General features: G+C 37.1%; 1 protein-coding gene across 2 annotated transcripts; it reads right to left on the bottom strand.

Moving 5' to 3' along the window:
• Positions 1 to 27,704, bottom strand: fam135a (family with sequence similarity 135 member A). 2 transcript variants are annotated; one of them, XM_084092477.1, is made up of 23 exons: positions 27,400 to 27,704; positions 26,943 to 26,997; positions 25,451 to 25,497; positions 24,708 to 24,834; positions 19,360 to 19,439; positions 14,882 to 15,021; positions 14,702 to 14,772; positions 14,423 to 14,596; positions 12,603 to 12,729; positions 11,184 to 11,337; positions 9,235 to 9,312; positions 8,794 to 8,843; positions 7,620 to 7,778; positions 7,358 to 7,431; positions 7,106 to 7,260; positions 4,689 to 6,483; positions 3,569 to 3,729; positions 3,393 to 3,484; positions 3,055 to 3,152; positions 2,310 to 2,461; positions 2,093 to 2,203; positions 1,896 to 2,009; positions 1 to 1,178 (listed from the first exon to the last, which is right to left on the bottom strand). In XM_084092477.1, the coding sequence occupies exons 4-23, from the start codon at positions 24,782 to 24,784 to the stop codon at positions 973 to 975; spliced, it is 4,068 nt and encodes a 1,355-aa protein (XP_083948603.1). In that variant the 5' UTR covers positions 24,785 to 24,834; positions 25,451 to 25,497; positions 26,943 to 26,997; positions 27,400 to 27,704; the 3' UTR covers positions 1 to 972. The 2 variants fall into 2 exon arrangements, with proteins under 2 accessions (XP_083948603.1, XP_083948602.1); XM_084092476.1 differs by lacking the exon at positions 25,451 to 25,497 and having other exon boundaries at positions 27,400 to 27,698.
• Between the last annotated feature and the right edge of the window lie 52 nt (positions 27,705 to 27,756).

The following is a 27,756-nucleotide window of genomic DNA, read 5'->3' as shown; positions in this document are numbered from 1 at the left end:
TTTATTGCGAATACATTTAATGAAATGTGTAGTCCATGTTACAAAACTATTTTAACAAAAACAGGATAAATTCAATGTTTGTTTGTTTTTTTTAAAGTATTTTTGCACACAAGCATCAAATGAACTCCTCTATAGGAAACCGTACATAAATACTTTCCCAAAACTATGTGATCTGATTACTAGGATTTGTGCTGTTTTAAACTGGCTAACCGTCTATCCCACACACTTGGCCCACTGTTAATTAGTTACCTGTATCCCTTGAAATAAAAGAAAATGCTAGCATGCTAAGCGTGTGTTTCCTCCACCCAACACCAGGCTGGGTTGAGAGATTGTGCATGAGAATGCAATGGGCACCAGAGACATTGTATAAAACCAACACGCGGTCCAAGGGTGCTTCATTTCAGCTACAATCACGTTCGTCCAGGTCCAGGAAGCCTTTGACATTGTAATAAAAAAAAGGTTTGTAAAAAATGTGTAGTCAAATGGCAATTTCTTAATAGAAAAAAAACGTTTTATGCAGTTCGGATGCCAGCCAACCCTAGATGCCAGAATGTTCAAGTGAACGTGCTTTCACCATGAAGATGACCTGGATCTCCATCACCGAATAAATAGTTCATCCTTTTTTAGCAGCTACATTTCCAGTTCAGCATAAGAAAGTTTAATAGAATGAATTGTTAAACGAAAATGATAAAAATGAACGTTGTACATAAATAACACTGAACAAAAATACCATAAGGAGGTTTGATTTTCCTAATAATGAATAAAACATTCAAATTATTAAAAAAATTGCAGTAGAAAAATAAAAACGATAAATTCCACATTCACAACAGACTAAATAGAAATAAAATCAACAACAAAAATAACACTGATATATTTTGCTTTACCTCCAAGAGCATATTTAAAACCGTGAGGAAAAAAAAAAACAGAAAAATGTCTGTTTGCAGTGAGGTATTCGCTTCCGATCTACCAAGGTTACTGAAAGAACTTGAGCCCTGCCACAAGGAAGAACTTTTCCAGGAAAATCTCAGAGTCCAGGACGGCGATGTGGGCTGCCCGGCCAATCAGGGAGTTGGCGGTGTTGGGCAGAGCATGGATGACATCGTAACGCACCAGGTTACAGTCTTTGTTCTGAAGCACAGGGAGCAGAAGGTTCTCGATCATCTCGGCATACACTGGACCTGATCACACAAGATGGAGAGTTCAAAAGTTGTTAAGGTTTTTAAAATAATTTTGAAAGAAATCCTTTAAGCTCAACAAGCCTTCATTTATTTGATAAAAAAAAAAATACAGTAAAACAGATTTTTTTTTTGTGAAATACAGTAAAAATAAATATTGTGAAATATTAATAAAAATGAAAATAACTTTTCTATTTTAATATATTTTTAAAATGTAATTTATATCTGTGAGGTCAAAGCTGAATTTTCAGCATCATTACTCCAGTCTGCAGTGTCACATGATCAGAAATCATAATAATATGCTGATTTGGAGCTCAGAAAACATTTATTATTATCTACGATGAAAACAGTTGTGCTGTGGAAACTGTGATGCATTTCAGGATTATTTGATAAAAAGAACAGCATTCTTTGAAATAGAAATCAATCATTCAATTTTAGCACAAAATGTACACGAACATTTTTCTATATGTCAAATAACATGCATGCATATTCATGCATATAATGCAAAAAAGTTACATTTTAAATAAAGGTCACTTTTGACCAATTTGATGCGTCATTGCTGAATGAAAGTATTTTTCTTAAAAAAAGAAAAGAAAAAATACATGTCTTACTGACCCTAAAATTGGTTGAATGGCAGTCAAATTAATACTGGACAATAAATTATGTAAAAATATATATTTTTTGGATATATATTTTTGGAACAGTTTCTTTAATTCTCACCGGTCTGTTTGTCCTTTAAGGCTGTTTTGCACATCTCGATTCGGGCAGAGTGATAAGGGACGTAACGGTCCTGAAGGGACCCCACCAACACCACGTTCTTAAAAAACTGAAGACCTGAAACAGAGTTTAAAAGGATTGGATATGGAGAAATCCAAACTAACATTGGCTTTGTGAAACCAGAATGACATGACACTCACCTGCTTTCTTGCTTAGCTTATAGAGAAAGGTCTGGCGTGGGTCCGAGTGGTCACGACAGGTCAGCTGCAGCAGAGAGCCAGATTTCTTCCACTTCTGCATAAACCACAACCCTGACACAGAGGAAAAATTATAGTGGTTCCTTAATACATACTTAACGTAGAGTGGCTCATAAATTACTGTCTTCAGAAATCTGCTGAGTTTATGACCGTAAGTTACCGGTATTGACGAGGGCCGAGCTGTTGTACAGCGTGCCGAGATGAGGTCCAGACAGAGACAGAAACGTGTGCAGTCTGCTAAGATAACACTTAAACCTGGGCCGCGTCAGCACAGAGCGCACGATCAGATTTCCCAGAGAGTGACCAACAAAACTGAGAAGGACAATACAGTGATTCTGTTACCCTAAGGCTGGATGCGTTTTAGTTCAGAGTTTAAAAATATGAGCTTGTCTAAGCAATCAACAAGGTCAAATTAATGTGCAAAATGGCACACTTGGATTGACCTCCATGTCTGTTAAAACCCACAAGTCATTTTATAGTGCAAAATCATGCTCAAGTGCGCCCCCTATGAGGCCAGAATGTACACATGATGCACATTGATTCAGGACAGGGCCAGGGTCAAAAACTCAGGTCTTTAAAAATTGGCCCTGAGGTGAATTTTTTAGTCTAGTGTTTTGAAATAAAAATATTTAAATGACTCGGTGTGAATACTTTAAATAAATACTTTACATGCTAAAAATGCCCTCAAAAAGGTATAAAGAAAGCCTTGTAAATCAATCAATATGGCTCCTTAATAATAATAAAAAAATGTTACACTGGACAAAGTCATTGATTTTTTTTTACGAAACTAGGGAAAGGGAAAAAAAATCTTGATGTTTAAATCATGCTTGTAGATCTTTAAAAATACTGTGATTTTCTCATATCTGAGTTTAACTTTCTTGTATATTTGCGTTTGAGGTTCTTACCTTATCTTGGAAACTGTGAGGTTGTAGATTTGTATGTACTGCACTATTTCATCCAAAAGTCTGTCTGTCATTGACTCAAAATCTGCAAATGTGTCATTCTTGAATAAAAACACAAGAAAATTAAGGTTAAAGTTTCAAAACATCAAATTTTAACACTGTTTCTAATGTTCAATTTCTTTTCCAAGCCAACTGAAGTTTTTCTTGTTTAAAAGCATGTCTAGTGATTTTACATGTACTTTATACTTTTAAAAAGTATGTATTAAAAGTAAATCTTTATGAACTTCATTAATTCTCTAAACTGCCCATCATACCCAGTGCTTGTTTATGGGACATTTTACCTGATTGCGCTCTGACATTAGGAAATCTATACGAGCACCAGGTAAACCAAGCTCCAGATAAGTCTTCACTAGACGCAGATCTGCACTGTTACCTAAAGAAAAGGTTTATAAATCAATGTGAATCTGTTAATGTGGACTTATTCAATTGAAAGAAACAGAAGAGTGTGACTGCTTACCATCCAGGCCATGTACACACACTATGAGGTGTATGCCCTCATCACAGTTTTCATCTTCATCCATGCTGAAATATGGCACAGTGGACGCCAGATCTGCCACATCACTGTACATGAACCCTGGCAACTTTAGTTGCTTCAACTCCTCTTTTGCTTGGACAAACCTAAAGATTCACACACAGGTATTAGCTCATGCATCTGCAATCCACAGTTTCTATGTATTATGCATAAAAAACATGAACTCCTTGCTTTAAATGCTTCTGCTTTTAATGTACTTCCAAAAAATATCTTGGATTTCCAGAATCCAAACTTAATGTGAAACAGCTTTTGATTTCGACAGCAGTTGATTTCTCAAATTTGCCATTACTGTTGTAATTTATATTGATTTGCATTAAATTACTGCAACATTTTATAAAGGCAGTTACAAGAGGTTAGTCAGGTTACCTAGAAGAGTAGCCTAAAACACTGTCAAAAATAGCTATATGGCTACTGGTCAACATTAATATTAATACAATACACCTAGTGTGACCTAGATTACATCTGTCAGGAAAAAAAAAAGTTTTAGAGGCGGATCAAGTCATTGAATTTTGATGAAAGATTATTAAGACAAAGATCTTTTGTAATCAAAAATTACATTAATACATTTATTCAGCAAGGATGTATTAAATTAATCAAAAGGCAGTAAAGACATTTCTAATGTTACAAAGGGTTTTCTTTTTTTAAATGCTGAGTTTTTAAAAACTTGGAAGAAAAAAAATTCACACAAAAAAAATAAAATAATTACAACCGTTTTCAACATTAATAATAAGAAATGCTTCTTGACCACCGATTCAACATATTATTATGATTTCTGAAGGACCATGTGACACTAAAGACTGGAAATTCAGTCATCACGGGAATACATCACATTATAAAATATATTAAAATAGAAAACTGAGAATAAGAGATTTATTTAAAAATCTTTTTTTTTTTTATCAGCCACAAATTTTTGAAAACTGATGAATCATGCATAAAAAAAGAGAATCATGTTTAAAGAAAGCAAACACGGCAATCCATGTTTTCTTTTGTTCCTTGTGCATGGCAAACTGCAAAAATAAAGTGGAAGGGAAAAAAGAAAACTCACGCTGTCATCTGAGCAGAAGGGGCACTCTTGTACCAGCACATGTCGTTGCTGGTTGGAGCTGGTCCAGGAGGCCGTGTCTGCAGGCCGGCTGAGGGAATGTATGTTTCCTGGAGCTGTTCCAAACCCAGGTGATCATAAAAAAGGGTTTTTCCCTCTGCTCCCCCATCTTCACACCTCCCTTCCTCCCCTGGGAGTCCATTAACATAAACCAGCCCGTCTGTCTCCTCATAGTAACCGTTCTCAATCATTTCACTTTCCTGCTCCTCCTCCTCCTCCTCTTCATCATTAGCATTGGGGCAAGTCTGAATCCCCAGCGTCACGGCTGCAGTCTCCAATGGGCTGATCTCAGATATATCAGTGCTTGAGCGAGAGCCGAAGTAGTTCTCCACAAAGCCTTTCTTCACCAGGTCCGTGCTGCTAGTGACTGATGTACTGGACTGGACGGCCGTCTGAGGCTCACTACATGTTTCTGGCCCCAGACCTACACCACTTGGAAATTCTGTCTCGGTGGATCCCGTTGGCCTGTCAGGAGCAGAAGTTTCACAGCAGGACTGGAGAGCAGAGTTCTCATCGTGAGTCACAGGCCCATCTCCATGACTGATGGAGGGTTTTTGTTGAGCCAAAACTCTAGGGCTCGATTGCTGGAGGCTGTGAGATTCTCCTGAAAAGATGAGACTCTGTTCCTGCACCAGGATGCTGGACTTCCTGCTAGTGTCCTCTGTCTCCACCTCATCATCCGAGGGGAGGGAGTTAATGGAGGTAAGGGAAGACTGGACTCCACTGATGCCGCTGGTGCTCTCTGGATTGAGGCCCTCCAACGCGGTGGTTCCTCTGGAGGCAGGGCTGAGCGGAGGTGGTCTCTGGTGGGTGCTCTGTGGAATAAGCTCTGTAGGTGTCTCGAGGCCAGAAGCAGCAAAAGGAGAAGGGGAAAACGGTGCTAGCTGTGTCACAGAGCTGGGCTCACTCTCGATTCCGGAGTCTGAGAGCCTGGAGGAGGCTTGAGGAACACAATCACTCCTCAGTGCAGCTCCACAAGCTCCGACGAACGTGGCGCCATCCCCAGATCGACTCTTGAACTCAGAGAAATCGGTCTGTGTGATCTCTGGAACATCCCTCCTGGCGGTTGGATCTGAGTGGTGCGGTAAGAGAATGGTGACCTTATCACCCTGGTAGGGGTCCTTGTCGCTTGGTTTAACATCAATATGTCTGAGCCCAGCAGGTGGATGTGTCAAATCAACTCTGGCAGCTGCACTCTGTGCGGCTTCTGCTCCAGTACCTGCCTGGGGCCTAGCCTGCATTTGCAAACTCGAAAGATTGGAAAAGCTGTCGCTCTGGACACTGACGTTACCTTGAATGTCGCTTGTGGTGCAGTCTTTAGCACAATGCGTGCTGGCGGTTTCATTTTGGAGGATGCATTTGCCTATATCATCTAGATCGTCTTTCGGATTGCACTGAGCATCAACTTCTTTGGACTTGGTGGTCGGTTCCCCACGAGGAACCTTCAAGTTCTTGTAGCCTGTGAGGACCACAGAGTCTTTCGAGGTCTGCCTGATCAGCTTTTTTGAATTTTCAGTCTTGGCATTCTTCTTCAGCTTGATGGATTTGGCTTTGGATTTGAGGGGAGGCTCATTTTGTTCAGGCCAAGCGGTGGTGAGGGCAGCTTGCTGCTTATCTGGGCATGGACCAAGGGCTCCCAATCCACTAGCAATGCAGTCTTTTGAGTTGGACCTTTCTGCTTTAGTGGACATAGAGCCACTTCTGGTGTTGTGGAGACCAAGCCATGGACCATCACGATCTTCAGGGTAATAACAATATAGTAAGTATAGTAGACTTTGGCAGATATATTAATCCAAAATGACTACAGTACATATAATACAGGGACTGTTCCACTGGTGCAATTTGAGATTAAGGACATAATGCTGATAATCCCTGAAATGCCCCATGAAGGTTCTGAAACTTTAAGCTTTTCATTACCAAATATATCTTTAACCACTATGCCACACCCAGTGTATTCTGAAGAAATCATGAACTAACATAAAATGGATTTGAAATAAAGGTCTCATCCTTTTTACCCTTCGTTTATACCCTTTAGTTCAGGGGTCTATTCCTGCTCATGGACACATGTGGTATTAATAACTTAGGTGAAGCACCTTTCTCACTTGTAGAAAGCATTTTATTGTAAAGATGTGCAAGATGAGTCATTAATAATTTCAATACATTTTCCCAGAAGACATTTTTAAATTAAAAGCCACAAAACTCCAACATTCATTTCAAAATGTGCCTTTTCCCTTTAAAAGCAAAATCATTTTTGTGCATTGTGTTTTTTTCTTACGGGCTGATGGCTAAAATGATAATTGAAGATTATCATGTAATCGATCAAGGATTAAACATGCCATTAAACATGCCATTAAACATACCTTCAGTAATGGATTCCAAATATCTGTCCTCAAAGATGATTGGTAAAGAGTTCACATCCCCATCCAGATCAGCACATTCAACAGGAAGAGGGGGTAAGGACAGGAAGTAGGAAGAGTTCTTAATAGCTGTGGTCATCTGTTGGTGACTGTGAGCACTGTTGAATAAAGAAGTTCATTTGAATTATCATGAGAACTGACATGTACTCTTCATGCTAAATAACTACATTACAGTAATGATATTTTAAGACATACTGCAGTTCCTGGTAGGCCAGCGCACTCTGTCTTGGGTGTTCAAGACAAAAGAAAGCTTCTGCAAATCTTTGCACCTAAAAATTATAAATACAAGATAAGTAAAGCCAAAAATACACTCTGCACAGACACTTCTTACAATGCAACAACAATTTCATGCATCTTCGTGTCATAAAATGTGTCAGAATATAATGCAAATGCAATGCATAAATATGCAAGTATGCAAATATAATATGCATATGGTAAAAGTAATCTCAGAGCTCACCCGTAGTGTGTGGTGCTCCTGGGCCAACAGCGCAGAGACGCGCTCATTCAGTGACACCACTTCCAGAAAATTCCCCCACAATGCCATAAGCAGAGAGCACAGCTGTGCCAAATTCATGTTCACCAGTTCAGCCAACTCATCTGGGCTCTCTGCCCTCTGCTGCAAGAATCCATACACAAATATATATATAAAAAAAGGAGTGCAGTAAACCATCATGAGGCACCAGTCAAGCCAAAGGGATGTATGATTGAACTTAATACAAGTAGGGATGCACCGATAAGAAAATTTTGGACGATACGATAATTATTTATATTTGAAAGACGCTAAATGATATATTGGCCAATAAATCTAAATCAATTTTTATATAATTTTTGAGAGCCTGATTACAAAAACAAAAGTCACACCATTAAAAGTCATGTCCCAAGCACACAATTATAATGTTCACATTATTTTATGTAGCCTATATGACTTGCACTTCACATGTACTTAACTGTATTTTCCTTTTTTGAAGGGATTCCAAACATATTTCAAGCAATTCAAAACCATCATGGTGAACAGTGCACATCTGAAGCGTCTCAGCTGAAGGAAATTATTTATTATTTATTGGATTTAATACAGTGCTATGCATAAGTTTAGACACCCATGCTAAAGTTGACTAAAAAGACTAATAAAAATATCATCTTTTGGAAATTGAACTTAATGCTTTAATTAAAAACATTAGGAAAAATCCAACCTTTAAGGACACCAATTTTCTTTGTGAATGAATAATGTATCGTAAATAAATAAATCTTCTTCCTTAAAATACAGGGTGCATAAGTCTGGACACCCTTATGTTAAATTCCCATAGAGGCAGGCAGATTTTTATTTTTAAAGGCCAGTTACTTCATGGATCCAGGATACTATGCATCCTGATAAAGTTCCCTTGGCCTTTGGAATTAAAATAGCCCCACATCATCACATAGCCTTCACCATACCTAGAGATTGGCATGGTTTTATTTCAGTTAGCCTAATAGCTGGTTTGATTTGCATTGAGAGATGATCTTATGGGAAGTACTCCATGCCAATCTCTAGGTATGGTGAAGGCTATGTGATGATGTGGGGCTATTTTAATATATATATATATATTGAAAGTCTTAACCTATGATACTGACCTCGCTTGATAATCATGACATACCTTGACTTGTTCACAAAGCTCATTAAGTCGGACCTCCACATCAAGTTTTTCTAAAATAAAAGAAAAGACAGCCGAGTGAAAATGTTGTTTCTACAGCAGCAGTATGGAGTGAATGAGAGACAAGGGTCTGTCTGAAGAGCCTGTGATTGGCAGCACATGAGAGGGAGCTAGAGGAACAACAGCACAGGAAGTAGGAGTCAGAGGACAGAGAATACCAGCAATGTTCAAGCATTTAGACTGATCCAAAGTCAGCCTGAAATCTGAGATACTGCTAAAGGAAAAACTAACTAAGCTGAGCTAAGAACTCCCTCACTGAAGGACACTCGTCATTGACAAATGTCCAAGTTAGGGGGAACAGAAGAAAGAAATAGAGCTAAAAAAAAGACACAAATGAAAGGCAAGAGGCGTGTGGAGCTGAGGTTCGGTTTTGGAGGGACATACCTATGTAGACGTGCCTTTGGTCTCGAGGATAAGGTCTTCTGAGAACTCGTTCATAAAGGACCTGCATGCTGGGCTTGGCTAGTGGTGGGATTGCACATATAGGCACGTTTAAAACTTTCACTCGCCCCTTTTGCTGTTTGAGTTTAAAATGAACCCTTAAATACATGCAAGTTCAGTCACTAGATACATTCAGTCAGGAGCAGCCGAGGGTGAGTAGTTTAGCTTTGAGTGAGTGAGTGATTGAGTGAGAGTTTACAGTGAAAGTTCTGTAATTTGTATTAAAGACAAAAACGGCAAAAATGGGAGATAAAAGGATCTGCTTGCTGATACATACATAAAGAGGGCAGAGTCACAATTGAGGGACAAAGGCTTATTAGAAACACTCTAACAATATGCTGGTAAATAAGACATTAAAAGGTAAATATCCAGAACAGCAGCTCTTCTTTAGTCTCTAAGAAGTGAGTGGATGCATTAGAATAAGTGAGTGAGTATTCAGTGATGGGCTCTGATGAGATTTAAAATAAAAATTAATATGTGAAGGAAAATAATACAATGCATATAAAACAAAAACATAAAATATATAGACAGTAGGGGTAGACAATAAGCAAAAAATATGTGTTAAAAAAACTTTAGCATATAAAAGTTTAAATATAATCACATATAATTAAACAAAATTAAACTGTAGCATATAAAAGTTGAAATATAATAAATATAATCACATATAATTAAACAAAATTTAATACAACACAATATACAAATATTATGGAGCAATGATTCCAAAACTCGTGAATTAGTCCCGGGGTCAACAAGCTTCTCTGAAGGTACTTCCAAGGGTTCCGTGGAGAAAATGATATATGACGCTAGATATTTTTTTTTTTTAACTTCATTCAAATACATGTACAAATTTACCAGACAAATTTCTTCTGGTGTTCTGTTCCAATGTTCAGGTCAGTAATATTTTTCAATGCTCACCAAGGCTGCATTTATTTGATCAAAAATAAAGTAAAAACAATAATACTGAGAAATATTATTAAAAAGTTGAAATAACTTTTCTATATTAATACATTTTTAAAAATGTAATTTATTCCTGTGATTATAGAAGCTTATTTCCACCATGGAATAAAACAATTAAAAGATAATTGCACTTTTTTCTAGCAATTGTCATTTTTTCCAAGTTTACATCTCACAATTCTGACTTCTTTTTTCAGAATTGTGAGATATAAACTTGCAATTGTGAGTTATAATGTCCAAGACTGACTTTTTTTTCTCTCAGCAATTCTGAATGTATAACTCGCAATTGCGAGTTTATATAACGCAATTCTGAAAGTCAAAATTGTGAGATAAAAAGATGCAATTAATAAGTAGCGGAAACAAGCTTCCATCCTGTGATAACCAAAGCTGAATTTTCAGCATCATTACTCCAGTCTTAAGTGTCACATGATCCTTCAGAAATCATTCTAAATATGCTGATTTGCTGCTCAAGAAAAATTACTTATTGTTATTATTGCTGAAAACAGTTCCACGTAACAGTGCTGCTTAATATTTTTGTGTAAATCATGAAAAAGTATTTAACAAAAAGTTCAAATAAAACAGTATTTATTCAAAATATAATTTTTTGTAACAATGTAAGTCTTTACTGTCACTTTTGATCAATTTAATGCATCCTAGCTGAATAAAGTGAATACATTTTTGGACGGTAGTGTATATTGCTCACGCACATACACATACTGAAGCTCAGCGGTTAAACTGGGTTTAGTAATGAAAGCTTGGTTAAAATAACACCATTCTGAAATATTTAAGCAAAACATGTCAATTAGTTACCAAAATGCCTTATACAGGGTCAATGATTGAAGTGCAGTGTAAAAATTTTGTAAAATATATCATTTCAGTCTTCCAACTCAGGTTGGAAACCAGAATTTCATTCTTTCAGTTCTGATGGGACTACATACCTAGCTCCAATCGCTGGGATGCGGGCAGATTCTTGGTCAGGGAAGTTAAATAACAGAACAGGCCCTGATACGCCTGCAGCAAGCTGGCACACATGTTCTGGTGCAGGCTGAAGGCATGCTGTAGGCACTGATCCGATACCAGGAAGGTTTTGCCCTGCAAACCATAAAAGAGAGCTTTATGCATCACTGAACGTTGTATGAAAAGAAGAAGCATTAAGAGTTTTTGCACTGTGCTCAAAGCCAGCTCCCCTTAGATTCAATCTATTACATTTGAGATGGGTTTTCTATTCAATGAAGGAATAAAGTTTTAGTGAACTCTAGAGCTCACTATGGTCTGACAGGCATAGCTTAATGTGCAGCTTAATGTGACTAGGGTCTCAAGAGATTTGTTGTAATGTAGAAATCACATCATCTCATTAACTGCACAGCAACAACTCAAGCCTTTTAGTTACATAATGATGTCTATTTATGGACAGCCTTGAAGCTCTCACTGATATCATGAGAAAATCACTGCGTCTGTTCTTTGCTTTCTAAATGCAACGTCAGCAAAGTGTTTTTGGGTGCTTTCACACCCGTCTCATTTAGTTTGGTTCGGTGTGGTGTGAAAAGGAACCAAAACTGCTGAAAAATGCTACGATAGGGGCTTTCGCACCAGAACTAACCACCAGGCTGGTTCCCCGAGAACTAATGGTTCCCATTGGAACCTTTTCCCGATGCATTCGCACCGCCAGTAGGAACTGAAGTGACGTAAGCTTTATTTTGAGAACGCCAGAGTCTGAGCAAACAAACAGTGCTTGCATTCTCCGTGTTCATTAGGTTATGATCTGACCAACAGTCAACAGTTAACTATTATATAAAAGTAGACAGTATATGAAAAGTTATAAGCGTATGTCGTGTGGTTGATATTCAGTGTTGCTAGCTGAGCAGAAATACATAATCATGTTTCGCTTGGTTGCACTGGATTTTCTCCTTAGCGTAAAGGTTAAGAGGCCCATCTATCACTGTTTTCCATGTTCGTAGAGTTAGTTTCTGTTAGTTTAGTTTTTTTAAATGGTGGGTGCTGGTGTTTCACATGCGTTTGGCCAATCCGCGAACACAAACGTTCCTATAGTGCTGGTTTAGACCCTACTCTGAAGTAGGAGCTAAATTAGTTCCTCCAAAAGAGTTTTTAGAACTAAAATCGGTCCTAGTTCCTGCGGTGCGAACACGCCAATAGTTCTAGGAACTATGAAAAGGTTCCTCCGGAGCGAAAGCCCCTAATGTATAATTTTTTGCCCTTGGCCCGGACCAAATGAACCGAACTACAGATGTGAGAGCACCCTTTGACTAATTGTATTAAAACGAAAGACACTGCACTCATTTGAAAAAAAAAAGAAAAAAAAAAGGTTGATTCAGGTGATATTTGTGTGTGTGTCTTACATCTGGTGACAGCTGCTTGACGTAGGTGGTGCCGAACACCACAGATTCCAGTGGTGGGATGAGAGAGTCTTTGCTCTGTGCCGGTGCGTTACGATTCAGCCAGGTGCTTTTAACAGGTCGTGGGAAACTGAGGGGACAATCAAATTCAGCACACACATTTCTACTGATTTTAAAATAAAGGCACAATATTCAAAACGTGCACCTTTTGAAAGTATGTTTTGTCAATGAAAAGATGTTTTGTTTAAATAAATGAAAAATACTTCTGACAAATACACTCCAGTTCAAAAGTGTGTGGTCGGTAAGATGTTTTAATGTTTTTTAAAAAGAAGTCTCTTCTGCTCATCAAGGCTGTATTTATTTGATCAAAAACACACCAAAAACAGTAATATTGTGAAATATTATTACAAATTAAAATATTTTATTCAACATTTTTTTAGTTTTCCATTTCACTATAATGTAATTTATTCCTGTGACGTAAAGCTGAATTTACAGCATCATTACTAAAGTCTTCAGTGTCTGATTTCTGAAGGATCATCTTTCTAATATGCTGATTTGGTGCTCAAAAAATATTTCTTATAATTATCGTCAAAAACAGCTGTGCTGCTTAATATTTTTGTCAAAACTGATAATTCAGGATTCTTTAACGAATAGAAAGTAATTTTTAGGGCTGTGAAAATAACACGTTAATTTCGATTAATTAATCTGAGAAAAAATAACGCGTTAAAAAAAATAACGCAGATTAATCCATTCCGTATTGACCTTTGAACCTGGAGCCGTTCTAGCCACCATTCGACTGTAAAATGAAGGAGGGAGACGAGAACGCGCTGGCGCTGCCTGGATCATTGATTGGAACATTTACTTATAAAAAAAACAGCCGGCATTTCAACGTTGATTCACCGGTGAACGTAAGGGACCAAGGTCGAATCAATGTTGGATTATGTTTCGATTGTGCAAAACGAATCAATGTTGAAATCGTGACGTTGTTTCACTGTTGATGTCGTGACGTTGTTTCATTGTTGATTTCGTGATGTTGTTTCACTGTATCTTCTTTCAATATGGGTGAATAAAGATTGTATGTCGATGTTGAACCAATGTTGAATTATGCTTCTGTTTTTCAACACATGCTCAAGATTGTAAAACAAGTTTTATTCTGAAAAAACAAAAGTCTAAAAATACTTTCTAAAACAGATGAAAAACATCTCAAACTTTAAATTGCAGCATTTTCGAAGTAATGTTAAAAACCTGTAGAAGCAAGTGTAAATAATGTTTATAATTTAATGTTTAATATTAAATGTATAATTTAATAATGTTCAATAATTTAATAATGTTCAATTGTATTGTATTGATTATTTGCTAGGCACAATTATTTCAATGCTCACCCTTTGAACATTTGAACATTATTTCAATAATATGTTCAACAATTATTAATAATAATGTTCAATTATTTGAACAGTGAAAATAATAATAAGAGTTTTTGAACTTTAATGTCACTAATGCTGATTATTCATTGATTCATTTGAATTGAAATATTTAATACTTTCACAGCAAAAATTATGTATGCGATTAATTTAGATTAATTAATCACAGAGTATAATTAATTAGATTAAAATGTGTAATTGATTGACAGCCCTAATTTATATGCAATTAAAATTCTAGTCTTTACTGTCAGTTTTAATCAATTGAATTAGTCCTTGCTGAATAAACATTTAAAAAAAAAAAATTATATTATAATTATATTATATTATATTATATATGGTAGTGTATGTTTTAAATTATATTATACTGTGATCTGTAGGTCCAGTTCTCCGTGTACTGCTGACCTGATTAGAGGTTGATGCAGGGCCACCAGTGATGCGTGGATAGTGGCAGAGATGACAGACAGGTGGAAGTAGTCAAACATGACATTGACATGCTGGTGGATGCCTCTATGGAGGCTAAAGTGCAAACGCAGCGTTCGACTGCTGATGCTCTGGAGAGAACTAGGGTCCTCGGGCCTAAACACAGACAAAAACAAACACGTTTATATGTGAAACAATTGTCCAACCCAAAATATAGGCAACAGTAAAATCTGAAAATAGTTCAGTTATTTGTCTACATACGAGTAGTCGCCATCGGTGAAAAACAGGTCCAAAGACAGCTGAAAGTCCATTTCATTTAAGGACTCTTCCACCTGCAGGGGAAAATACACCATCACCATCATCACTAGTGATGCATACAGAGGTAGATTTTATCACAGAACTCATTGTGTGACTGTTGTTTGAGTCATTAGAGTCCCTCACCTTCTTTGCATCTAGCAGCATCATCACTTTGAATACGAGGACGTCGTTGACTACAATCTCCTCATTTTTGTAAAGGATCTGAAAGGTTTTGCTGCAGCCCACATCATCTTGAACTGTTGCTGGGAAAGCCAGATCTGAACCTGAGAGAAAACGCACATTAGAAGGACTTTACAAAGCTCAGATAGATGTGCTACTCTTCGAAATTGAACCTATAAAAAAACATACCAAACAATCTGTTGACTTAACAGAAATAAGCTGGTATTTTTTACAGTTCTGTCGTCTGAAACTCTGCTTTCTGCTTTGTGTACAAGCAAATATGCCGAGACAAAGTGAACCAATACAAGTTTGACATCAATGGTGCCAACATCAAAATTCATTAACCGTTCGTTACAAGATGCGCAAACACTATCGATGTCAACCTACAGTACACATGCTTTTCAGACACAAAGCTAAAATAATTAATAAAATAAAAAATTTCCAAATCATACATACTGCCCTGATACTTCTATGAGGAGAGGATGTGGATGGAGTAAAAAATAAATAGGCCTAAATAAAATAAAAATAATAAAAAAAGATGATGCTTCATCACATTTCACCACAGGGTAAAAGACATTACACACTCCAACAGACACAGAGCATGTGCTCTGAGCTAAATGTTGATGTAATATTAAAGGGGTCATGAACTGCATTATTTTATCATATTGGGGTGCACTTATAATGTTAGTATGATTTTTACATAAAAAATGGTCATAATTTAGAAATAAATTTAGGCATTTTTCCTACCCAGATTTTAGCCTCTGATTTGAACTCTGTTTGAAAAGCCGTGTCTGCTGTGAGACTTCAGTGTAAACGCCCACTGCTGTGATTGGCTAACATCTTTGGATATGAAATAAGTATTACATGTGGAACTCTCTCAAAAACTTTAGCACGTTTTTACTATTACAGCTCTTAAGGTTAACTAATCATGAAAAGTGTTGATTATAGCATTATATTTAGATTGTGGCATGAAAGGTTGCAGTGATGAGCATTTATCTCATCATTACAACTCGATTTCTGCACGATAACGAATTGACCTATGGCTAAGCCACGCCCCCAAACGCGATGAGCCAATCACAGTGCGCATAGCTAACCCAATACACTCGGACATTCTCTGCTTCCACGTCCATTGAAATGCATTGCAGTTAGTCATTTTTCATTCGTTTTTATCTGTTTTTTCTTGTCATTTTAAGTTTAAAATGGTCAAACGGTGTGCATGGGGTACATTCAACTCCAACACTAGGTATCCTGAGAGGCTGGGCAACGGTGTGTATTTTTTACCCTTTCCCAAGCCACATCTCAACCGAGATAAGTGTCTGCTCTGGATTAATTTATGCGGTAACTTAGACCACATCACCAACTAAACGTGGATAAATTAAACAAGGATGTCTACATCTGTTCTAAGGTAAGTCAACAACGTATTTGAACGTTATCTTTAACATCTCTAAAGTAACGTTAGCCTAGCTTCTAGCTGCGTTGCAGTTTGACAAGAGTACAGTTTGACAAAAGCACAATGTTGTGTTTTACACAAATATAAGTAGGCTAAACACTTTGCAGTTTTAATGATGTCCTGTATGAACAAAATGGAGTAAGTTATGTTTTTATGTTTCCACTGTTCGATCGCGATCGCGCCCGCGCCTCTCTCTCTCTGACACACACACATATTCCAGCATTGCAATCTTGACATCGCAGCCTGTTCATTATGCTGCGTTCACACCAAACGCGAATAGAGCGTCAAATTCGCGCGTATAAAGCGAGCGTTTGAAGCGAAATAGCACCAAACTATAACGTTTACACCCTGACCTGTAACGTTAAATCTTTGGAGCTGAAGCTTTTCATCGACCTTCTCAAAATAAAATGATTAATATAACCCTCCAATGCATAGTTAAGGCCCTTTTGGTGACTTTGAGATGATATATAATCTTTCTGTCTCCAAAAATCATCAATTGCCTCCTGTGAAATGTCTCTAACTGTGACAGCTGCCATAGCGCCTGTTACCGAATGTTGACTGTTTGTCCGAGTGAGGGGGCGTGGCTTAGCCATAGGTCAATTCTTTCATCATAACTAACACACTGTAAATAAGAGATTAATTGATTATGTAACCAAAGACTAATGATAAAACGGACTTTGTTAAAATGGGAGTTTTGGCAAGAGTCCAGAACTCAGTCACTGATAAACTCGAGATGTTTGATTGACAGCTCCAGCGATTGTAAAGGAAGCGTTCTTTGATCGCTTTATATGTATAATTTAATGACAGTTTAAATAACAGATTATTTTAATCCTACTAAGAGAAACAATGTGAAGTTGACCGTTTAGTCTGGTTTGATTTACTGATACATAGACAAAGAACATCTGACTGTACATGAATCATTACCTATCAGAAATCACTGATCACGATCAGGCATTAGAATTAACACTTACATGTTGTCACATTACTGTATGACTGTCCATATCGTAAAAGTCTGTTTGCAAAGCCTGCGCCGAAATTGCGACTGATTTGCCGAAGAATTCAGAGTTTGATGTACCAAATACAATTAAAATAATGCTCAACTGAGACATTCATATTGTTGAAAATAAATAACCACATTCCTAGCATTAATATCCTTTGGAAGTTAATGTTATTTTTAGTCCAGTGATCCTGTATCGCTCTCCTCTCCTCGTCATCTATTTAACATGCCAGTAAGCAAGGGCCAAAGTTGCAATGATGAAGTAGGAGTTGATTTTCTTCTGCAGAGGCGGTCTTTTCACCTATAAGCACATTCCACAGTGAGTCGTTCTCTGGGCTCAGTTTCAATAAAAGCTGTTTTTGGACTAATAAAGGAAGCTTTCAGTTCTGAAACTTGCAGGATATTTTTATAGTATGATGACCTCTTATATGTCAAAAGCTCAGGGAAAATTTGATTTCTCAGTTCATGACCCCTTTAAGAGAGCCGAAGGCTACAGCTTTAAGAACTATAGCCGCTTTCCGACCGGAGGAACCTTTTCACAGTTCCTAGAACTATTGGCTGAAGTACCCGGATGTCATCATGTTCGCACCGCAGGAACTAGGAACGATTTTAGTTCTAGGAACTCCATTTGAAGGAACTAATTTAGGTCCTACTTCAGAGTAGGGTCTAAACCAGCACTATAGGAACTACCCGTGACGTTAGTGTACGCTGATTGACCAAACGCACGCGGAACACCAGCACCTGCCATTTTTAAAACAGCTATAATGTAAACACACAGATTATAGCCTATATATTTACTCCATAAACTAACTATACAAACATGGAAAACAGTGATAGATGGGTCTCTAAACCTTTATGCTGAAGAGAAAATCCAACGCAACTTTGAGGGGACCAAGCCAAACATGATTATGTTTATCTGCCCAGCTAGCAACACTGGACATCAACCACACGGCATAGGCTAATAACCTTTTTTTCATATACTGTCTACTTTCTATAACAGTTCTATCTAATAACATATTAAACAGTACTGTTAGACAGATCGCTAACTAATAAACACAGAGAATGCGAGCATTGTTTGCTCTGGCGTTCTCAGCGCCGCCAAAATAAAGGTCCGTCGCGCCGTCAAAATAAAAGTCACCGTGCTTGCGTCACTCCCTTACCCCTTCTACCAGTTCCTATGGCCACTTGGCCAGTGCGAACGCAAACAGCAAAACCGAGTTTGGGGGAGAGTAGTTCTTAGAACTGTTTAGAAGTGGACAGTTCCTAGAACTAAGTTCCTGTAACTACTTGGTCGGAAAGTGGCTTATGTTAGAAAGGGAAAGTTAGACGTTTAACCCTTATAAGTGAAGATAAGCTGCATTCCTATGCAAAATACTGCCTGAAGAAATCCCTGGAGGTATTGAAGCATTTCGGTAGCAAATTTTAATTTTAATTATTGATTATGTAATATGCAAAATGGCAATGCAATATGTAAAATGGCAATGTATTTTCATATTTAAATTTACATTTTCCCTCCCATGTGTGTAACATTTGGGGAAAAATTATCATTTAAATTCAATAATATAATTTTCGTTTGCTGTTTCCTACTCTAGTTTTCATATGTAATTTAAACATATTGCTTTATAAGTCGCAAGATTCAAATGAAACAAATATCTAAAATATATCTAACTGATTAGATATGTTTAACAAGTTACAAAATACAGTCTGTTCTACTGGCAAAACAGGATGAGGTCTAAGGGATCATCAATCCAGAAACATTCAATACAACTTAAACTACATTATAAAACAGCTAGCATCATAGTTTTAAGCCCAATGAAATGTTCTTTAAATAGTCATTTAAAATTTAGTGAACATTTTATGAAGGTTAAACACAGACTTCCATTTGTTAAAAAATAAAATGTGGCATCTCACTTATGATTATCTACCATCAACCATACCACCATCGACTGCACTGAATGAGTCATGTTTATTTGAGGTGTATGAGGGTTTTTTTACCTATGGGATGCAGCAGACTGGCTTCCACCCTCTGCGGGATCCGTGGCGGCACCTTCACGCCAGCTCGGATCTGATAGAACCTGTCAATCCAGAAAAAAAAAAAAACAGTTTTCATTAAGTATTCGAGAAAAGCAAATAAAATCAAATAACTGATTGAAACAACGTTATACCATATACCACAGTTTATACACAACCAGAGAAGTTCAGAAAGCTCAGGCAAAGAAAGTTTGTTTGTTTTTTAAAAGAAATTAATACTTTTATTCAGCAAGGATGCATTAAATGAATCAAAAGTGATAGTACAGACATGTATAATGTTACAACAATTTCTATTTAAAAAAATTCTGTTTTTTTTAGGGTTCATTCATACACAGTTTTTACCAATAAATTTCCATGACTTTTCCATGACTTTTGAGGCAAATATTCATGATCTACTGTTCCAAGTCTATGTATAATAAGAATTAGGGATGCACCGATTACAATTTTCTAGGCCGATTCCGATTTCCGATTTTTCATTGAGTTTGACCTGCCAATACCGATTTTAGCCGATTCCGATTTCATTTTTTCTAACCACTTTACAACACACACAAATATTTATGTGGGAAATACATACATACATATACATATACATATACATATATATATATAGCCTTGCAGTATAAAGATATTTCTATAATTTCTGGCTAGTTTACTTTATTTATTTTTACAATCATAACCATACTTGCAACCAAAACTGAATAGTGCAAACAAGTTTAAATGGATAAATCTTCTACAAATATTTTTGAGTCTACGTTTTCTTTTCTGACATACTGGAGTTCTTGTTAAAACACACTAGACATACTTATTCTGTGCATTTTGAGCACTTTTTGTGTAAAATAATTTTTAGTTTGTCCATCAAAAGTGTGCTTTCACTTTAATTGAGCGTGAACAGCGCTGCAAAAATAGACCCGCGCTTCACAGCTGCTCCTGCTTGACGCTCACGCGCTGCTCCTGCTGCCGGTGTGAATGCACTCACTGATTAACATGCACAACGGAAAAAAAACACGCTGCTCACGCGCCGCTGACATTTGCGATGTGAAACGTCTGTAATTCACGAGGTTTCCTACATGTGCGTTCCGTGTGCAGGTGTGATGCTGATGTTGCGCGATGTTAATCATGCGGCGCCCGAGTGCATTTGAACGGCATAAAATCGGCATATGTCCGACTGACCGGCCGGTCGCCGGTCATGGCCGATCACGTGAAAATCGGCCAATTCCGGTCAGCAGCCGATCGGTGCATCTCTAATAAGAATAAAAATCCATGCACAGCTGTGACTGTGCAAAGAACATAACGTCACGTGACTGAATGGCAAGTATTTGTTTCAACAAAATTATCAAACATACATTCTATTATACAGATATTTGTGAAACATGATTTTTCCTGGAAATTGCAAATTAACATTTTTTTCTAGGTTATGATAATACGAACCCTCTTTTTTTGTACTTTCTATTCATTCAAGAATCTTGAAAACAATGTATCATGGTTTCCATAAAAGTTTTCAACATTGATGATAATAAGTAAAGTTTCTAAAGCACCAAATCAGCATATTAGAGTGATTTCTGAAGGATCATGTGACACTGAAGACTGTTGAAAAATGAATTATATTTTAAAATATATTCAAATACAAAATCAGTTATTTGAAATTGTAATAACATTTCACAATAATAGGCTACATGAAAAATGCAGTTTAAAAACCATTAATACAACAAAGCCTCTTGAAAATGGATCATTTCCGTTTCTTTTTCAATTAAATCAGTCAGCTTTTTTTTAATGTGGTTCTTAAAAAAGAAGAAGCCACTGTGACCGTCAAAGAGAAGACTCATGCCCTCACAGTTCCTCATTTCTACTCAGAGCTCGACTAAATAAACCAGATCAGAAAGCTTCAGCACATGTCTGTATCCAGATCCACACAGCTGTTTATATCCTGTGCCCCATCCTCCCATGCATTTGAAATGAAAGAGGAAGCTCAGGCAACCAAAATAGAGCTGCAATTATCCTGACGAGAATATCATGACATCAAAAGCAGGAGGAGATAGGAGGTAAGAATACAAAGGGCTGGCCAGAATACAGATCTGGGAACAGGAACAAACAACTAGTCCCCTTACAGGAGCTGAAGAGTAGAATGAGGGTTGCGTTAAGCTTCCTGTCGCACAGCTGAGCAAACCTGATGGCTCTCTGTTTTTAGTTAGACCCACGGCGACAATGTCAGCAGATGTGGAATGTTAGCCTGAGGTTGCAAACTGCTGTGCTGACACCAAACAACCCTATTAGCACTGCCGATAACACAGGGTTTCTTCCTTTTCATTTGAAAAGAGTCCCTTTAGATGTTTACACTGCGACATAAAAAGAGTGCAGTTACGACAAGTGTTGGGGAAGTCACTTTTAAAAGGAATGCATTACAATATTGCGTTACTCCCTAAAAAAAGTTATTAATTGCATTACTTAATTACTTTTTATGGAAAGTAATGCATTATGTTACTTTTGCATTACTTTTTCTCATCTGGGCTGGGCATGTTTGTGCTTTAATACTTTTTTTTTCTATTTTTAGCAAATGTAAAAAGGCCCTTTCACGCAAAAAGTGAAATGAATAAGACTCAAGCTGAAGGAAATTCAACTGTAGTGTAATTTCCCTTAATATGGGGACAGTATAGGTGTCAGTTAATAAATTGGAGAACAAAGTAACTTGTGTTACTTATTTGAAAAATTTACTGAAATTTTAAATTTGAAGGTAATCCGTTACTTTACTAGTCATTTGAAAAAAGTAATCTGATTACGTAACTCGCTTTACTTGTAATGTGTTACCCGACACTGCTTACAACATCAGTTCAACAACATATTTTTAGAACAAATTTCTTTTTTTGGATTTCCAATTTTTTACATTGGATATCTAGCAAAAATAACTTTATATGCTAGTAACTGCCATACTCATCATCATACTCATACCTCGCACCCCTAGTTATATCTGACTGGTTTTGAAATGTGGGCCGCACTTGTAACTTAACCCTTACCTGTTCTAAATAAAACTATGGCTTTTCATAGAGCACAATGAGCTCTTGAGATTAGGATCTTGTGCGCTGAAATACTCACGTATTGAAATACATACTTAGGATAATACTAGGTATGGAGTGTTCAGAAAAGATCTGTACTGAATTTGGGTCATTTCAGGTTGAGTCAAGTCACCTTTATTTATATAGTACTTTCTACAATACAAATAGTTTCAAAGCAGCTTTACAGTGTTACCAGGAAAATTATGCACTTCAGCTGTTGTTCAGCTGAAGTCAGTTCAGTGTTGATTCAGTTCTGTTGTAAAGATCATCAATTATTAAAAAAGTTGATTTCATCTATGAAGCAGTTCTGCAAAAAGTAATGTCATCGTCCAGCTCTGATCAGTTCTCAGTCAGATCAATAATATTGTTGACACATAGATCGAAACTTGGGCAAACTGCAGTTAACCTCAACTGTATTCTGAGATTATCTGCCAATTAAAATTTAATTCACACATTAAATATGTAAATGCATTCAGCTTGTCTATATCCATGATCTACATTATTCATTAGTGGGGTTTGCGCATCATGTATCGGATTAATCAGCTCTTTCTTTAAGAAACCTTTTATGAAAGTCTTGAACCAAAACAAGTTTTAAAGTACTTAAAGTACTTAATTCACCCAAAAATGAAAACAAATATGAACAGATTGAATTTAGGCTTTTTATTCACATATTAACATTGATCAGCGAACATAAACAGAAGCTCTATCGAACCTGCTTGAAGCGCAGGAACAAACCTCATTGGTCCTTGCTGAAGCTCAAAAGTGCTGCTTAACACGAGAAATGAACCTCACTGGTTTTCGCACATCAAGCAAGTGTGCTTGAGCTTCCGTTTAGCACAACTGATGTGTGAGTTGATGAAAGTTTGTGAATACAAGCCTAAATTCACTCTGTTCATTATATAAAGCAATTGTGTCAAAAAGCAAAAACTTTGACTAAACTGCTTGATTCAATATGGATTAGTTTTTGGATCTCTTGAACTTTTTGAAGCGTCAAAGGGGGTAGTTGTGTGGACTGTCAATGGAGAGTACAGAAAGCTCTCAGATTTCATTAAAATATCTTAATTTGTGTTTCGAAGATGATCGAAAGTCTTATGGGTTTGGGATGACAGGAGGGTGAGTAAATGATGACAATTTTCATTTTTGGGTTGAACTAACCCTTTAAGGTGCGGTCACATTTCTGTGAAATTTTGCAGGCTAAAAAGGTCCATTGTCACTAGTGTAGCGATGCATGAAGCACTGCTCGCATAGAAGTCACTTTCAATCTTAGCGAAATCTGCCTGTTCAAGCAGAAACTCAAACTCGCATCAAGTGAAGCTCCCAATTGCATGGATTCTTATTAAATGTAATTGTTTGCAGAGCAACGGTAAATGTGACAACACATTTACACTGCAATTTAAACCGTATAATAATGCAGTTATTAATCAGGTTACCAGCCAACTGCCGAGTAACTCTGTAGTATTTACCAACTAATGGAGAACCAATCAGCAACATGAAACACAACTGTACAAGCAGACACTTGTGACGTGCCTGAACAGAAATAATTGTGAGGAGACTCCTAAATTATGAATTCTAAGAAAAGCTGGTGCACATTTAGACAGAGAAGCCGAGACTCGCGCCGGCAAGCAACGGCAGGAATAACAGAGACTGTCTAGTACTGTATGAAAGCATTGCACGTTGTTATTATCAGTAAAGATGATCTCATATGGAATGTCTAAATGCAGATAGTTGCAGGCTGCAAGTGGTAAGTTTTAGCAATGTGCTCAGCAATTACATTTTAAATTCTTTTAATTCTATTCAATGTCAAGAACAAACCAGGGTTTCCCAATTAGGCTCAAAATTGAGACCAACTCGTAGTCAAAAAAGCGCTATACACATACATTTAACTTGACAAACGGCAAGAATTTCAGAACAGGAACCTGAGAAACCCAATAGGGATGCATATTGTTCACACTTTTGATTATCATTCAGTTTTGTCTTCCGCCCAACGATCACATCTTAATATAAATACATGCTGTTGTTCCTCATCATTTGTCTATATAAACTAGACAAACTTTCTAAAGTAAAAAATCCATCTTGATGGAGAGCAGGTGCCTGATAAAGCACTATCATACCAAAGGTATCCTGTGTAATCCATTCCTATTTCTTTGTTGTTTTAGTCATGGCTGCCATCCAAGATCATCTTTGAAAATATTTTATCTGTGTGTGCTACCCAACCTGGAATGACACATTCTACAGAATAAGATCTTTAGCGGAACGTGTTCTTACCCTCTTTGGAAGAGATCCACATTATAGAACTTGTGGAGCTCCACAGAGAACTCCACCGTGGCCTGGACCTCCGTCATGCTGGATTCAGGGCTGGAGGACGGCCTGTCTCAAACGATCTGCAGCAAAACTGTGCAGATACAGAACATATAAACAAATTCATCAGTTGTGTCATCAATAGTGGGAGGACCGGAAAATAAGTTGGAACAAATTTCTACACTGAAATTTAACCAGAAAATACATTAAATATGTATTATATTATATGTGAGTGCACACACTAACAGAATAGCCTATTCAGTATCTAGCTTTGTGTGAGGAGCAGATCAAAATATACACTATTGTTAAAACATTTGGGGTTGGTAAGATTTTTAAGTTTTTTTTGTTTTGTTTTTTTTACAAGATGAATTTGATTTTAAAACTTATTTTATTCCTGTGATGGAAAAGCTGAATTTTCAGCATCATTTCTCCAGTCTTCAATGACACGATCATTCAGAAATCATTCTAATATGCTGATATGGTGCTTATTGTTCTCATTATTATTAATGTTGAAAAAAGTCGTGCCGCTTATATTTGTGGACACTGATACATTTTCAGGATTCTTTGATAAATAGAAAGAAAAAAAAAACAGGATTTATTTAAAATATAAATATTTTGTACTATTATGTCTTATCTGTCACTTCTGATCAATTTAATGCGTCCTCCTTACAAAATAAAAGTTAATTTCTTTAAAAAAAAATCTTACTAACCCCAGAGTTTTACAGTACTGCAAGTACACTGATAATCTTCCCCTTCGCTGAAAAACACAGAAATAAAAGCATACAGGTTTGAATCAACATTAGGGTGAGTAAATAATGACAGAATTTTATTTCTGATATCACTCACTTGCACTCGAAATGGAACGGAATCTAAAAGTAGTTTGAAAAACTCTAGAAGTCGACTAAAAGTCAAAAAGTTCCAAAAAGAACCCTCATGCACTTTCACATGCAAACAAAATGCCCTTCCACTTCACCAAGCAACTCTGACCCAAGTTCATGAAACGAGTTTGTCTACCTCCTGACATTTAAACTCCACAAATATAGCAGAGACATTCACGTCTGCAAGCATGCATGAATTAACATACAAGACAGTGTATTCTCAGCGCTCTTCACCTTAATATCTTTAAGCACTGGCCTGTGCTTGTTCTGAATTACCAGAGAATGCCTTCACACACCCCACAGGCTTTCAGAATGATTCACCCTTATTTGCAAGTCACAGTTACAGTACTGAGGTGTGATGCAAGATCCTGACAAGTCCAGCACACTTCAGAGGATTCGATGCAAATAACTCCGCTATTGCTGGCTAGACTCCTGGGGGGGGGGGGGGGGGGGGGGGGGGTCTCTGGAGGATTTCATGTCCTTTGTGGCATTATCAGGGACTTTAGCTTTCATTAATACAGATTAGCTACCTTAAATGAAAGGTGAACTGCAGTCGCCCGATCACATGCAAACCACAAAGTCAAATCAGATCAACCACAGCAAGATTTTCCTTCCAAACATGTGTTAAGCTGGTGATAAGAGCACAAGAGCCCTGTCCCACTGTCTCAGCGCTGCGTACGCAGATACGAACAGAAAACAGGCCATATTTGTGTAAGCACTGCCACTTTCCTTCCTTTGAGCTGTGCTTGTGAAAATTGAGTTACGATATTACTTATTGCTCTACTTCTTGGCATATGTTCATATTTTTGTGTTTTCTGCTTTCTTCCACTCTCTCTCTCTCAGACATCTATAGAGCAAAAGAGTCAAGATAAGAAGTAAAAATCCTATTCAGTTCTGTAGCTATTTAGTGATAACATATTTGAAATGTTGAGACATGCCTATCAGCTCAGTCATGTTTCTGTACGAGCCAGAAGTCTGTTATTTCAACTTAAAAATCAAATTCCCAATTAAATACTACATTACCTACAATTCTGAAGATCCACAATTCATAGGAATAATTTATGTACACACTGCCTTGTACCTTCTTCTGACTTTTAGCCTATGTGCTTCAAAACAAAATAAGACTTTTTTTCTAATCTTGATTTATTAAAAAACCTAATGGTTTATTTTAAGACTTAGAAGTCCTATAAATACTTATGGAGAAAATAATGGGGGAAATATTTTACATTGAAAATTGAGTGATTTGGGTCTATGCATGTAACGTTAACGTTACGTGTGTGTGCGTGTAAAAGATCATATAATATTATCTATGTAAATGACTCACCCGTCCTGACTCGGTTCAGTATCTTCTCTCTTCATGTTAACTGATCAACACAATCCTATATAAAAACACATATAAAACGTATTTAAACCTAACTAATAAGTTAAATGTTTCACGTTTCTAAAATACAACGTTCAAATAAGCATGTGATTGCATTTGATAATTTAACTACACATTATCAATTTAATTTGATTTTCAGTAATATGGTTAACAATTTCTCAAATACTAAAGATTTAAACATGATTTGTTGAACAGCTTTTGTTTTTAATTCCTGTAGGGCAGTTAACAGTTAACGTTAGCTCTAGCGTTAGCCTGTTTTGCTTGTCAAATGACCAGCTTTCACAAACATCACACTATTTGCGTAAGTTAACGGACACGTTGTCAAACCTACAAGCTCAAATGCAACAAACAGTAATAGTTTATAAAATATCTGGCTGCTATGTAATTGAAAACCACGTACATGTATCCGCTTCGGGAATTTGGGCCTCAATCCGCGGGCTGGATTTCAGAGCGATCCCGCCTCGACGCTCCGATCACTACGCTGCTTAATTCCTCTGCATGTCGATTAAAATTCTGTTATGTCCCGTCCTCACAGCAAAGACTTAAAAGTCCAGATCGGTCGGATTGGATGAAAAATGAATCACATCTCCGTATGGTGTGCAGTGAGAGTCGTAGATCGTAAATATTGTCTAAACTTGCTGTAAGAGTGAGTTTTAAGGGAGGCGCTCACAACAAGCCGGTACAACGCCGGTCACTATCAAAGGCGTTAATATATGATTCCTGCCCTTATTATTTGTTGAAGACGTTGCTTCCTTAT

Source organism: Abramis brama (genome assembly GCF_963993115.1).
Source record: "Abramis brama genome assembly, chromosome: 19".
In the NCBI taxonomy this organism is placed as follows: Eukaryota; Metazoa; Chordata; class Actinopteri; order Cypriniformes; family Leuciscidae; genus Abramis; species Abramis brama.
This window is presented reverse-complemented; position numbering and strand designations above follow the sequence as displayed.